Source organism: Taudactylus pleione, unplaced genomic scaffold (assembly GCF_031769625.1).
Source record: "Taudactylus pleione unplaced genomic scaffold, aTauple2 ptg003137l, whole genome shotgun sequence".
NCBI classification, from domain to species: domain Eukaryota; kingdom Metazoa; phylum Chordata; class Amphibia; order Anura; family Myobatrachidae; genus Taudactylus; species Taudactylus pleione.
Window position 1 is genome coordinate 2,330,129 of NW_028287496.1, and position 12,898 is coordinate 2,343,026.

The 12,898-nt window shown below is 63.1% G+C and overlaps 1 protein-coding gene across 1 annotated transcript in view; it reads left to right on the top strand.

Moving 5' to 3' along the window:
- Positions 1-8,705: 8,705 nt before the first annotated feature.
- Positions 8,706-12,898, top strand: part of INPP5F (inositol polyphosphate-5-phosphatase F) — a 144,485-nt gene continuing 140,292 nt past the window's right edge. The window contains exon 1 of the mRNA XM_088466446.1: positions 8,706-8,924. Coding sequence (XP_088322572.1) covers positions 8,708-8,924 — 217 coding nt within the window. The 5' untranslated portion in view covers positions 8,706-8,707. The remainder of the gene's footprint in view (positions 8,925-12,898) is intronic.

Genomic DNA, 12,898 nt, shown 5'->3' on the forward strand with positions numbered 1-12,898 from the left:
GGAGCGTAGCTGAGCGCCGGTCACTACATGCGCTGCAGAACGCCGGGGGCCGGGAGCGTAACTGAGCGCCGGTCACTACATGCGCTGCAGAACGCCGGGGGCCGGGAGCGTAGCTGAGCGCTGGTCACTACATGCGCTGCAGAACGCCAGTCACTACATGCGCAGCAGAATGCTGGGGTCGGGAGCGTAGCTGCGCCGGTCACTACATGTGCAGCAGAACGCTGGGGGCCGGTCACTACATGCGCTGCAGAACGCCGTGGGCCGGGCACTACATGCGCAGCAGAACGCTGGGGGCCGGGCACTACATGCGCAGCAGAACGCTGAGCGCCGGTCACTACATGCGCTGCAGAACGCCGTGGGCCGGGCACTACATGCGCAGCAGAACGCTGAGCGCCGGTCACTACATGCGCTGCAGAACGCTGGGGGCCGGGAGCGTAGCTGAGCGCCGGGCACTACATGCGCAGCAGAACGCTGGGGACCGGGAGCGTAGCTGAGCGCCGGTCACTACATGCGCTGCAGAACGCCGTGGGCCGGTCACTACATGCGCTGCAGAACGCTGGGGGCCGGGAGAGTAGCTGAGCGCCGGGCACTACATGCGCTGCAGAATGCCGGGGGCCGGGCGCTACATGCGCTGCAGAACGCTGGGGGCCGGGAGTGTAGCTGAGCACCAGTCACTACATGCGCTGCAGAACGCTGGGGGCCGGGAGCGTAGCTGAGCGCCGGGCACTACATGCGCAGCAGAACGCTGGGGGCTGGGCACTACATGCGCTGCAGAACGCTGGGGACCGGGAGCGTAGCTGAGCGCCGGTCACTACATGCGCTGCAGAACGCCGGGGGCCGGGAGCGTAACTGAGCGCCGGTCACTACATGCGCTGCAGAACGCCGGGGGCCGGGAGCGTAGCTGAGCGCCGGTCACTACATGCGCAGCAGAACGCTGGGGGCCGGGCACTACATGCGCTGCAGAACGCTGGGGACCGGGAGCGTAGCTGAGCGCCGGTCACTACATGCGCTGCAGAACGCCGGGGGCCGGGAGCGTAACTGAGCGCCGGTCACTACATGCGCTGCAGAACGCCGGGGGCCGGGAGCGTAGCTGAGCGCTGGTCACTACATGCGCAGCAGAATGCTGGGGTCGGGAGCGTAGCTGCGCCGGTCACTACATGCGCTGCAGAACGCCGGGGGCCGGGAGCGTAGCTGAGCGCCGGTCACTACATGCGCTGCAGAACGCCGGTCACTACATGCGCAGCAGAATGCTGGGGTCGGGAGCGTAGCTGCGCCGGTCACTACATGTGCAGCAGAACGCTGGGGGCCGGTCACTACATGCGCTACAGAACGCCGTGGGCCGGGCACTACATGCGCAGCAGAACGCTGGGGGCCGGGCACTACATGCGCAGCAGAACGCTGAGCGCCGGTCACTACATGCGCTGCAGAACGCCGTGGGCCGGGCACTACATGCGCAGCAGAACGCTGAGCGCCGGTCACTACATGCGCTGCAGAACGCTGGGGGCCGGGAGCGTAGCTGAGCGCCGGGCACTACATGCGCAGCAGAACGCTGGGGACCGGGAGCGTAGCTGAGCGCCGGTCACTACATGCGCTGCAGAACGCCGTGGGCCGGTCACTACATGCGCTGCAGAACGCTGGGGGCCGGGAGAGTAGCTGAGCGCCGGGCACTACATGCGCTGCAGAATGCCGGGGGCCGGGCGCTACATGCGCTGCAGAACGCTGGGGGCCGGGAGTGTAGCTGAGCACCAGTCACTACATGCGCTGCAGAACGCTGGGGGCCGGGAGCGTAGCTGAGCGCCGGGCACTACATGCGCAGCAGAACGCTGGGGGCCGGGCACTACATGCGCTGCAGAACGCTGGGGACCGGGAGCGTAGCTGAGCGCCGGTCACTACATGCGCTGCAGAACGCCGGGGGCCGGGAGCGTAACTGAGCGCCGGTCACTACATGCGCTGCAGAACGCCGGGGGCCGGGAGCGTAGCTGAGCGCCGGTCACTACATGCGCAGCAGAACGCTGGGGGCCGGGCACTACATGCGCTGCAGAACGCTGGGGACCGGGAGCGTAGCTGAGCGCCGGTCACTACATGCGCTGCAGAACGCCGGGGGCCGGGAGCGTAACTGAGCGCCGGTCACTACATGCGCTGCAGAACGCCGGGGGCCGGGAGCGTAGCTGAGCGCTGGTCACTACATGCGCAGCAGAATGCTGGGGTCGGGAGCGTAGCTGCGCCGGTCACTACATGCGCTGCAGAACGCCGGGGGCCGGGAGCGTAGCTGAGCGCCGGTCACTACATGCGCTGCAGAACGCCGGTCACTACATGCGCAGCAGAATGCTGGGGTCGGGAGCGTAGCTGCGCCGGTCACTACATGTGCAGCAGAACGCTGGGGGCCGGTCACTACATGCGCTGCAGAACGCCGTGGGCCGGGCACTACATGCGCAGCAGAACGCTGGGGGCCGGGCACTACATGCGCAGCAGAACGCTGAGCGCCGGTCACTACATGCGCTGCAGAACGCCGTGGGCCGGGCACTACATGCGCAGCAGAACGCTGAGCGCCGGTCACTACATGCGCTGCAGAACGCTGGGGGCCGGGAGCGTAGCTGAGCGCCGGGCACTACATGCGCAGCAGAACGCTGGGGACCGGGAGCGTAGCTGAGCGCCGGTCACTACATGCGCTGCAGAACGCCGTGGGCCGGGCACTACATGCGCAGCAGAACGCTGGGGGCCGGGCACTACATGCGCTGCAGAACGCCGTGGGCCGGGCACTACATGCGCAGCAGAACGCCGTGGGCCGGGCACTACATGCGCAGCAGAACGCTGAGCGCCGGTCACTACATGCGCTGCAGAACGCTGGGGGCCGGGAGCGTAGCTGAGCGCCGGGCACTACATGCGCAGCAGAACGCTGGGGACCGGGAGCGTAGCTGAGCGCCGGTCACTACATGCGCTGCAGAACGCCGTGGGCCGGGCACTACATGCGCAGCAGAACGCTGGGGGCCGGGCACTACATGCGCTGCAGAACGCCGTGGGCCGGGCACTACATGCGCAGCAGAACGCTGGGGGCCGGGCACTACATGCGCTGCAGAACGCCGTGGGCCGGGCACTACATGCGCTGCAGAACGCTGGGGGCCGGGAGCGTAGCTGAGCGCCGGGCACTACATGCGCAGCAGAACGCTGGGGACCGGGAGCGTAGCTGAGCGCCGGTCACTACATGCGCTGCAGAACGCCGTGGGCCGGGCACTACATGCGCAGCAGAACGCTGGGGGCCGGGCACTACATGCGCAGCAGAACGCCGTGGGCCGGGCACTACATGCGCAGCAGAACGCTGAGCGCCGGTCACTACATGCGCTGCAGAACGCTGGGGGCCGGGAGCGTAGCTGAGCGCCGGGCACTACATGCGCAGCAGAACGCTGGGGACCGGGAGCGTAGCTGAGCGCCGGTCACTACATGCGCTGCAGAACGCCGTGGGCCGGGCACTACATGCGCAGCAGAACGCTGGGGGCCGGGCACTACATGCGCTGCAGAACGCCGTGGGCCGGGCACTACATGCGCAGCAGAACGCTGGGGGCCGGGCACTACATGCGCTGCAGAACGCCGTGGGCCGGGCACTACATGCGCAGCAGAACGCTGGGGGCCGGGCACTACATGCGCTGCAGAACGCCGTGGGCCGGGCACTACATGCGCAGCAGAACGCTGGGGGCCGGGCACTACATGCGCTGCAGAACGCCGTGGGCCGGGCACTACATGCGCTGCAGAACGCTGGGGGCCGGGAGCGTAGCTGAGCGCCGGTCACTACATGCGCAGCAGAACGCTGGGGGCCGGGCACTACATGCGCTGCAGAACGCTGGGGACCGGGAGCGTAGCTGAGCGCCGGTCACTACATGCGCTGCAGAACGCCGGGGGCGTAACTGAGCGCCGGTCACTACATGCGCTGCAGAACGCCGGGGGCCGGGAGCGTAGCTGAGCGCCGGTCACTACATGCGCAGCAGAATGCTGGGGTCGGGAGCGTAGCTGCGCCGGTCACTACATGCGCTGCAGAACGCCGGGGGCCGGGAGCGTAGCTGAGCGCCGGTCACTACATGCGCTGCAGAACGCCGGTCACTACATGCGCAGCAGAATGCTGGGGTCGGGAGCGTAGCTGCGCCGGTCACTACATGTGCAGCAGAACGCTGGGGGCCGGTCACTACATGCGCTACAGAACGCCGTGGGCCGGGCACTACATGCGCAGCAGAACGCTGGGGGCCGGGCACTACATGCGCAGCAGAACGCTGAGCGCCGGTCACTACATGCGCTGCAGAACGCCGTGGGCCGGGCACTACATGCGCAGCAGAACGATGAGCGCCGGTCACTACATGCGCTGCAGAACGCTGGGGGCCGGGAGCGTAGCTGAGCGCCGGGCACTACATGCGCAGCAGAACGCTGGGGACTGGGAGCGTAGCTGAGCGCCGGTCACTACATGCGCTGCAGAACGCCGTGGGCCGGTCACTACATGCGCTGCAGAACGCTGGGGGCCGGGAGAGTAGCTGAGCGCCGGGCACTACATGCGCTGCAGAATGCCGGGGGCCGGGCGCTACATGCGCTGCAGAACGCTGGGGGCCGGGAGTGTAGCTGAGCACCAGTCACTACATGCGCTGCAGAACGCTGGGGGCCGGGAGCGTAGCTGAGCGCCGGGCACTACATGCGCAGCAGAACGCTGGGGGCCGGGCACTACATGCGCTGCAGAACGCTGGGGACCGGGAGCGTAGCTGAGCGCCGGTCACTACATGCGCTGCAGAACGCCGGGGGCCGGGAGCGTAGCTGAGCGCCGGGCACTACATGCGCAGCAGAACGCTGGGGACCGGGAGCGTAGCTGAGCGCCGGTCACTACATGCGCTGCAGAACGCCGTGGGCCGGGCACTACATGCGCAGCAGAACGCTGGGGGCCGGGCACTACATGCGCTGCAGAACGCCGTGGGCCGGGCACTACATGCGCAGCAGAACGCTGGGGGCCGGGCACTACATGCGCTGCAGAACGCCGTGGGCCGGGCACTACATGCGCTGCAGAACGCTGGGGGCCGGGAGCGTAGCTGAGCGCCGGGCACTACATGCGCAGCAGAACGCTGGGGACCGGGAGCGTAGCTGAGCGCCGGTCACTACATGCGCTGCAGAACGCCGTGGGCCGGGCACTACATGCGCAGCAGAACGCTGGGGGCCGGGCACTACATGCGCAGCAGAACGCCGTGGGCCGGGCACTACATGCGCAGCAGAACGCTGAGCGCCGGTCACTACATGCGCTGCAGAACGCTGGGGGCCGGGAGCGTAGCTGAGCGCCGGGCACTACATGCGCAGCAGAACGCTGGGGACCGGGAGCGTAGCTGAGCGCCGGTCACTACATGCGCTGCAGAACGCCGTGGGCCGGGCACTACATGCGCAGCAGAACGCTGGGGGCCGGGCACTACATGCGCAGCAGAACGCTGGGGGGCCGGGCACTACATGTGCAGCAGAACGCTGGGGGCCGGTCACTACATGCGCTGCAGAACGCCGTGGGCCGGGCACTACATGCGCAGCAGAACGCTGGGGGCCGGGCACTACATGCGCAGCAGAACGCTGAGCGCCGGTCACTACATGCGCTGCAGAACGCCGTGGGCCGGGCACTACATGCGCAGCAGAACGCTGAGCGCCGGTCACTACATGCGCTGCAGAACGCTGGGGGCCGGGAGCGTAGCTGAGCGCCGGGCACTACATGCGCAGCAGAACGCTGGGGACCGGGAGCGTAGCTGAGCGCCGGTCACTACATGCGCTGCAGAACGCCGTGGGCCGGGCACTACATGCGCAGCAGAACGCTGGGGGCCGGGCACTACATGCGCTGCAGAACGCCGTGGGCCGGGCACTACATGCGCAGCAGAACGCCGTGGGCCGGGCACTACATGCGCAGCAGAACGCTGAGCGCCGGTCACTACATGCGCTGCAGAACGCTGGGGGCCGGGAGCGTAGCTGAGCGCCGGGCACTACATGCGCAGCAGAACGCTGGGGACCGGGAGCGTAGCTGAGCGCCGGTCACTACATGCGCTGCAGAACGCCGTGGGCCGGGCACTACATGCGCAGCAGAACGCTGGGGGCCGGGCACTACATGCGCTGCAGAACGCCGTGGGCCGGGCACTACATGCGCAGCAGAACGCTGGGGGCCGGGCACTACATGCGCTGCAGAACGCCGTGGGCCGGGCACTACATGCGCAGCAGAACGCTGGGGGCCGGGCACTACATGCGCAGCAGAACGCCGTGGGCCGGGCACTACATGCGCAGCAGAACGCTGAGCGCCGGTCACTACATGCGCTGCAGAACGCTGGGGGCCGGGAGCGTAGCTGAGCGCCGGGCACTACATGCGCAGCAGAACGCTGGGGACCGGGAGCGTAGCTGAGCGCCGGTCACTACATGCGCTGCAGAACGCCGTGGGCCGGGCACTACATGCGCTGCAGAACGCCGTGGGCCGGGCACTACATGCGCAGCAGAACGCTGAGCGCCGGTCACTACATGCGCTGCAGAACGCTGGGGGCCGGGAGCGTAGCTGAGCACCGGGCACTACATGCGCAGCAGAACGCTGGGGACCGGGAGCGTAGCTGAGCGCCGGTCACTACATGCGCTGCAGAACGCCGTGGGCCGGGCACTACATGCGCAGCAGAACGCTGGGGGCCGGGCACTACATGCGCTGCAGAACGCCGTGGGCCGGGCACTACATGCGCAGCAGAACGCTGGGGGCCGGGCACTACATGCGCTGCAGAACGCCGTGGGCCGGGCACTACATGCGCTGCAGAACGCTGGGGGCCGGGAGCGTAGCTGAGCGCCGGGCACTACATGCGCAGCAGAACGCTGGGGACCGGGAGCGTAGCTGAGCGCCGGTCACTACATGCGCTGCAGAACGCCGTGGGCCGGGCACTACATGCGCAGCAGAACGCTGGGGGCCGGGCACTACATGCGCAGCAGAACGCCGTGGGCCGGGCACTACATGCGCAGCAGAACGCTGAGCGCCGGTCACTACATGCGCTGCAGAACGCTGGGGGCCGGGAGCGTAGCTGAGCGCCGGGCACTACATGCGCAGCAGAACGCTGGGGACCGGGAGCGTAGCTGAGCGCCGGTCACTACATGCGCTGCAGAACGCCGTGGGCCGGGCACTACATGCGCAGCAGAACGCTGGGGGCCGGGCACTACATGCGCTGCAGAACGCCGTGGGCCGGGCACTACATGCGCAGCAGAACGCTGGGGGCCGGGCACTACATGCGCAGCAGAACGCCGTGGGCCGGGCACTACATGCGCAGCAGAACGCTGAGCGCCGGTCACTACATGCGCTGCAGAACGCTGGGGGCCGGGAGCGTAGCTGAGCACCGGGCACTACATGCGCAGCAGAACGCTGGGGACCGGGAGCGTAGCTGAGCGCCGGTCACTACATGCGCTGCAGAACGCCGTGGGCCGGGCACTACATGCGCAGCAGAACGCTGGGGGCCGGGCACTACATGCGCTGCAGAACGCCGTGGGCCGGGCACTACATGCGCAGCAGAACGCTGGGGGCCGGGCACTACATGCGCTGCAGAACGCCGTGGGCCGGGCACTACATGCGCAGCAGAACGCTGGGGGCCGGGCACTACATGCGCTGCAGAACGCTGTGGGCCGGGCACTACATGCGCAGCAGAACGCTGGGGGCCGGGCACTACATGCGCAGCAGAACGCCGTGGGCCGGGCACTACATGCGCAGCAGAACGCTGAGCGCCGGTCACTACATGCGCTGCAGAACGCTGGGGGCCGGGAGCGTAGCTGAGCGCCGGGCACTACATGCGCAGCAGAACGCTGGGGACCGGGAGCGTAGCTGAGCGCCGGTCACTACATGCGCTGCAGAACGCCGTGGGCCGGGCACTACATGCGCAGCAGAACGCTGGGGGCCGGGCACTACATGCGCTGCAGAACGCCGTGGGCCGGGCACTACATGCGCAGCAGAACGCTGGGGGCCGGGCACTACATGCGCTGCAGAACGCCGTGGGCCGGGCACTACATGCGCAGCAGAACGCTGGGGGCCGGGCACTACATGCGCTGCAGAACGCCGTGGGCCGGGCACTACATGCGCTGCAGAACGCCGGGGGCCGGGAGCGTAGCTGAGCGCCGGTCACTACATGCGCTGCAGAACGCCGGTCATTACATGCGCTGCAGAACGCCGTGGGCCGGGAGCGTAGATCCCAGCACTAGCAGCCGGAGTGCATAAGAAGCGGTCCCACACACCGATGGTAGAGTTTGGTGGTGGCAGCATCGTTACACACACACGGCGCAGTGGGCGGAGTCAGTGACAGGCGATCACTGACGGTAAGCGGGAATCCCTGATACCCAAGATACATTGGGGATGAAAACCCCAATCTGTGATCGGGCGACAAGGGCTGAGGTGAAGACGCCGTATCAGTGCCTCCCCGGCCACTGACCTCACCTCAGCACCATGAGTGCCTCATTACCTCCCTCCCAGCACCGCCGCCTGCGGGCTATTCCGGGCGTTACAGCGGGACAGCGGCAGTTACAGCACCCGGACACAACGCGCTCCCTCAGGCGCTGCTGCCCCCTCTCCCACCCCCATCGGGCACCGGGCGATCTGACCCACGGCAGCCCCGCCCACAGGGTTATTGTAAGGCGTGGTCAACTTTTCCACCAATCGGCGACACTTAGGGGAGTAGATGAGGCGGAGGGGGCGGGTTAGGATCGTACCATGTCCTCATCCAGGGGGGCGGCGCCTCCAGGTCTCAGTGTGACAGGAGGGAGCCGGGAGCCGCCGCTGTCACCACACCCGCAGGACGGACGCTCCGGGAATGAGACCGTAATTCCGGCCATGGAGCTCTTCCAGGCCAAGGACCAGTACATCCTGCAGAGCGGGGACTCGGCGCTGTGGTGCAGCCGCCAGGACGGGGCCCTGACAGCCAGACCGGGTGAGACATACACGGAAATGGGCGCCCTGAGACTAGAGGGCAGGCTGGTAATACTGGGGGCATCCTGGGAGAGGGTGAGGGAGGGCAGGCTGGTAATACTGGGGGCACCCTGGGAGAGGGTGAGGGAGGGCAGGCTGGTAATACTGGGGGCACCCTGGGAGAGGGTGAGGGAGGGCAGGCTGGTAATACTGGGGGCACCCTGGGAGAGGGTGAGGGAGGGCAGGCTGGTAATACTGGGGGCACCCTGGGAGAGGGTGAGGGAGGGCAGGCTGGTAATACTGGGGGCACCCTGGGAGAGGGTGAGGGAGGGCAGGCTGGTAATACTCAGGGTATCCGGGGAGAGGGAGGGCAGGCTGGCAATACTGGGGGCACCCTGGGAGAGGGTGAGGGAGGGCAGGCTGGTAATACTCAGGGTATCCGGGGAGAGGGAGGGCAGGCTGGCAATACTGGGGGCACCCTGGGAGAGGGTGAGGGAGGGCAGGCTGGCAATACTGGGGGTACCCAGGGAGAGGGAGGGCAGGCTGGCAATACTGGGGGCACCCTGGGAGAGGGAGGGCAGGCTGGCAATACTCAGGGTATCCGGGGAGAGGGAGGGCAGGCTGGCAATACTGGGGGCACCCTGGGAGAGGGAGGGCAGGCTGGCAATACTGGGGGCACCCTGGGAGAGGGTGAGGGAGGGCAGGCTGGTAATACTGGGGGCACCCTGGGAGAGGGTGAGGGAGGGCAGGCTGGTAATACTGGGGGCACCCTGGGAGAGGGTGAGGGAGGGCAGGCTGGTAATACTGGGGGCACCCTGGGAGAGGGTGAGGGAGGGCAGGCTGGTAATACTGGGGGCACCCTGGGAGAGGGTGAGGGAGGGCAGGCTGGTAATACTCAGGGTATCCGGGGAGAGGGAGGGCAGGCTGGCAATACTGGGGGCATCCTGGGAGAGGGTGAGGGAGGGCAGGCTGGCAATACTGGGGGCACCCTGGGAGAGGGTGAGGGAGGGCAGGCTGGTAATACTCAGGGTATCCGGGGAGTGGGAGGGCAGGCTGGTAATACTGGTGGTACCCGGGGAGAGGGAGGGCAGGCTGGCAATACTGGGGGCACCCTGGGAGAGGGTGAGGGTAGGCTGGCAATACTGGGGGTACCCGGGGAGAGGGAGGGCAGCCTGGCAATACTCAGGGTGCCGGGGAGAGGGAGGGCAGGCTGGCAATACTGGGGGCACCCAGGGTGAGGGAGGGCAGCCTGGCAATACTGGGGGTACCCAGGGAGAGGGTGAGGGAGGGCAGCCTGGCAATACTGGGGTACCGGAGAGAGGGTGAGGGAGGGCAACCTGGCAATACTGGGGGGGGTACCGGAGAGAGGGTGAGGGAGGGCAGGCTGGCAATACTGGGGGGGTACCGGAGAGAGGGCAGGCTGGCAATACTGAGGTACCGGAGAGAGGGTGAGAGAGGGCAGCCTGACAATACTGGGGGTACCCAGGGAGAGGGTGAGGGAGGGCAGGCTGGCAATACTGGGGTACCGGAGAGAGGGTGAGAGAGGGCAGGTTGGCAATACTGGGGTACCCGGGGAGAGGGTGAGGGAGGGCAGGCTGACAATATGGGGGTACCTGGGGAGAGGTAGGGCAGCCTGGCAACACTGTTGTGGTTACATGGCAGATGATGTGGTAGTATTGGGTTATTACAAAGTAGTTGTTGTGGTAGTATTGGGGGTGCATAGTGGAAGTATTAGGGTTACATGGCAGATGATGTGGTAGTATTGGGGGTACTTAGTGGAAGTATTGGGGGTACATAGTGGAAGTAGGTGTAGAGAGAGTAAGTGGAAGGAGCAGATAGAGATTGTGCTGTGGGGTCTCTGGAGCCCCCGCTGTGATAATCCCAGCCCTATGCTGGTCCTGTGCTGGGTGTTGGGATGAATTGAGCAGAGATGCAGTAATGGCAGCAGGTGATCCGGTTACTCTGTATCAGGGAGATAGAGGCTGCAGAGGGTAAGATGTGTTTGGGGGATTGTACTTCAGGCTTTTGTACTGATATTATGTAAATTGTCCTAATGTCTATTACAGAGGCTCCCAAACACGGTCCTCAAGGCTCCCCAACGGTTCAGATCTTAGAGCATACTGGTCATCTCTCCTTCATTGTCAGGGGGACTCCCTGAGATAGCAGCAATCTCCCTGGTTCCCCCCATTATGTAGCTGTTATATTAATAGAAAAACAGAGATATATACATTCAAATGGGATCATTCGTATCATTTCCCTGCATTGGGTATAAGGCACAGTGATCCCTATGGCTACATGTATTAGTATCATTTCCCTGCATTGGGTATAAGGCACAGTGATCCCTATGGCTACATGTATTAGTATCATTTCCCTGCATTGGGTATAAGGCACAGTGATCCCTATGGCTACATGTATTAGTATCATTTCCCTGCATTGGGTATAAGGTACAATGATCCCTATGGCTACATGTATTAGTATCATTTCCCTGCATTGGGTATAAGGCACAGTGATCCCTATGGTTACATGTATTAGTATAATATCCCTGCATTGGGTATAAGGCACAATGATCCCTATGGCTACATGCATTAGTATCATTTCCCTGCATTGGGTATAAGGCACAGTGATCCCTATGGTTACATGTATTAGTATAATATCCCTGCATTGGGTATAAGGCACAGTGATCCCTATGGCTACATGTATTAGTATCATTTCCCTGCATTGGGTATAAGGCACAGTGATCCCTATGGCTACATGTATTAGTATCATTTCCCTGCATTGGGTATAAGGCACAGTGATCCCTATGGCTACATGTATTAGTATCATTTCCCTGCATTGGGTATAAGGCACAGTGATCCCTATGGCTACATGTATTAGTATCATTTCCCTGCATTGGGTATAAGGCACAGTGATCCCTATGGCTACATGTATTAGTATCATTTCCCTGCATTGGGTATAAGGCACAGTGATCCCTATGGCTACATGTATTAGTATCATTTCCCTGCATTGGGTATAAGGCACAATGATCCCTATGGCTACATGTATTAGTATCATTTCCCTGCATTGGGTATAAGGCACAGTGATCCCTATGGTTACATGCATTAGTATAATATCCCTGCATTGGGTATAAGGCACAATGATCCCTATGGCTACATGCATTAGTATCATTTCCCTGCATTGGGTATAAGGCACAGTGATCCCTATGGTTACATGTATTAGTATAATATCCCTGCATTGGGTATAAGGCACAGTGATCCCTATGGCTACATGTATTAGTATCATTTCCCTGCATTGGGTATAAGGCACAGTGATCCCTATGGCTACATGTATTAGTATCATTTCCCTGCATTGGGTATAAGGCACAGTGATCCCTATGGCTACATGTATTAGTATCATTTCCCTGCATTGGGTATAAGGCACAGTGATCCCTATGGCTACATGTATTAGTATCATTTCCCTGCATTGGGTATAAGGCACAATGATCCCTATGGCTACATGTATTAGTATCATTTCCCTGCATTGGGTATAAGGCACAGTGATCCCTATGGTTACATGTATTAGTATAATATCCCTGCATTGGGTATAAGGCACAATGATCCCTATGGCTACATGCATTAGTATCATTTCCCTGCATTGGGTATAAGGCACAGTGATCCCTATGGTTACATGTATTAGTATAATATCCCTGCATTGGGTATAAGGCACAGTGATCCCTATGGCTACATGTATTAGTATCATTTCCCTGCATTGGGTATAAGGCACAGTGATCCCTATGGCTACATGTATTAGTATCATTTCCCTGCATTGGGTATAAGGCACAGTGATCCCTATGGCTACATGTATTAGTATCATTTCCCTGCATTGGGTATAAGGCACAGTGATCCCTATGGCTACATGTATTAGTATCATTTCCCTGCATTGGGTATAAGGCACAGTGATCCCTATGGCTACATGTATTAGTATCATTTCCCTGCATTGGGTATAAGGCACAGTGATCCC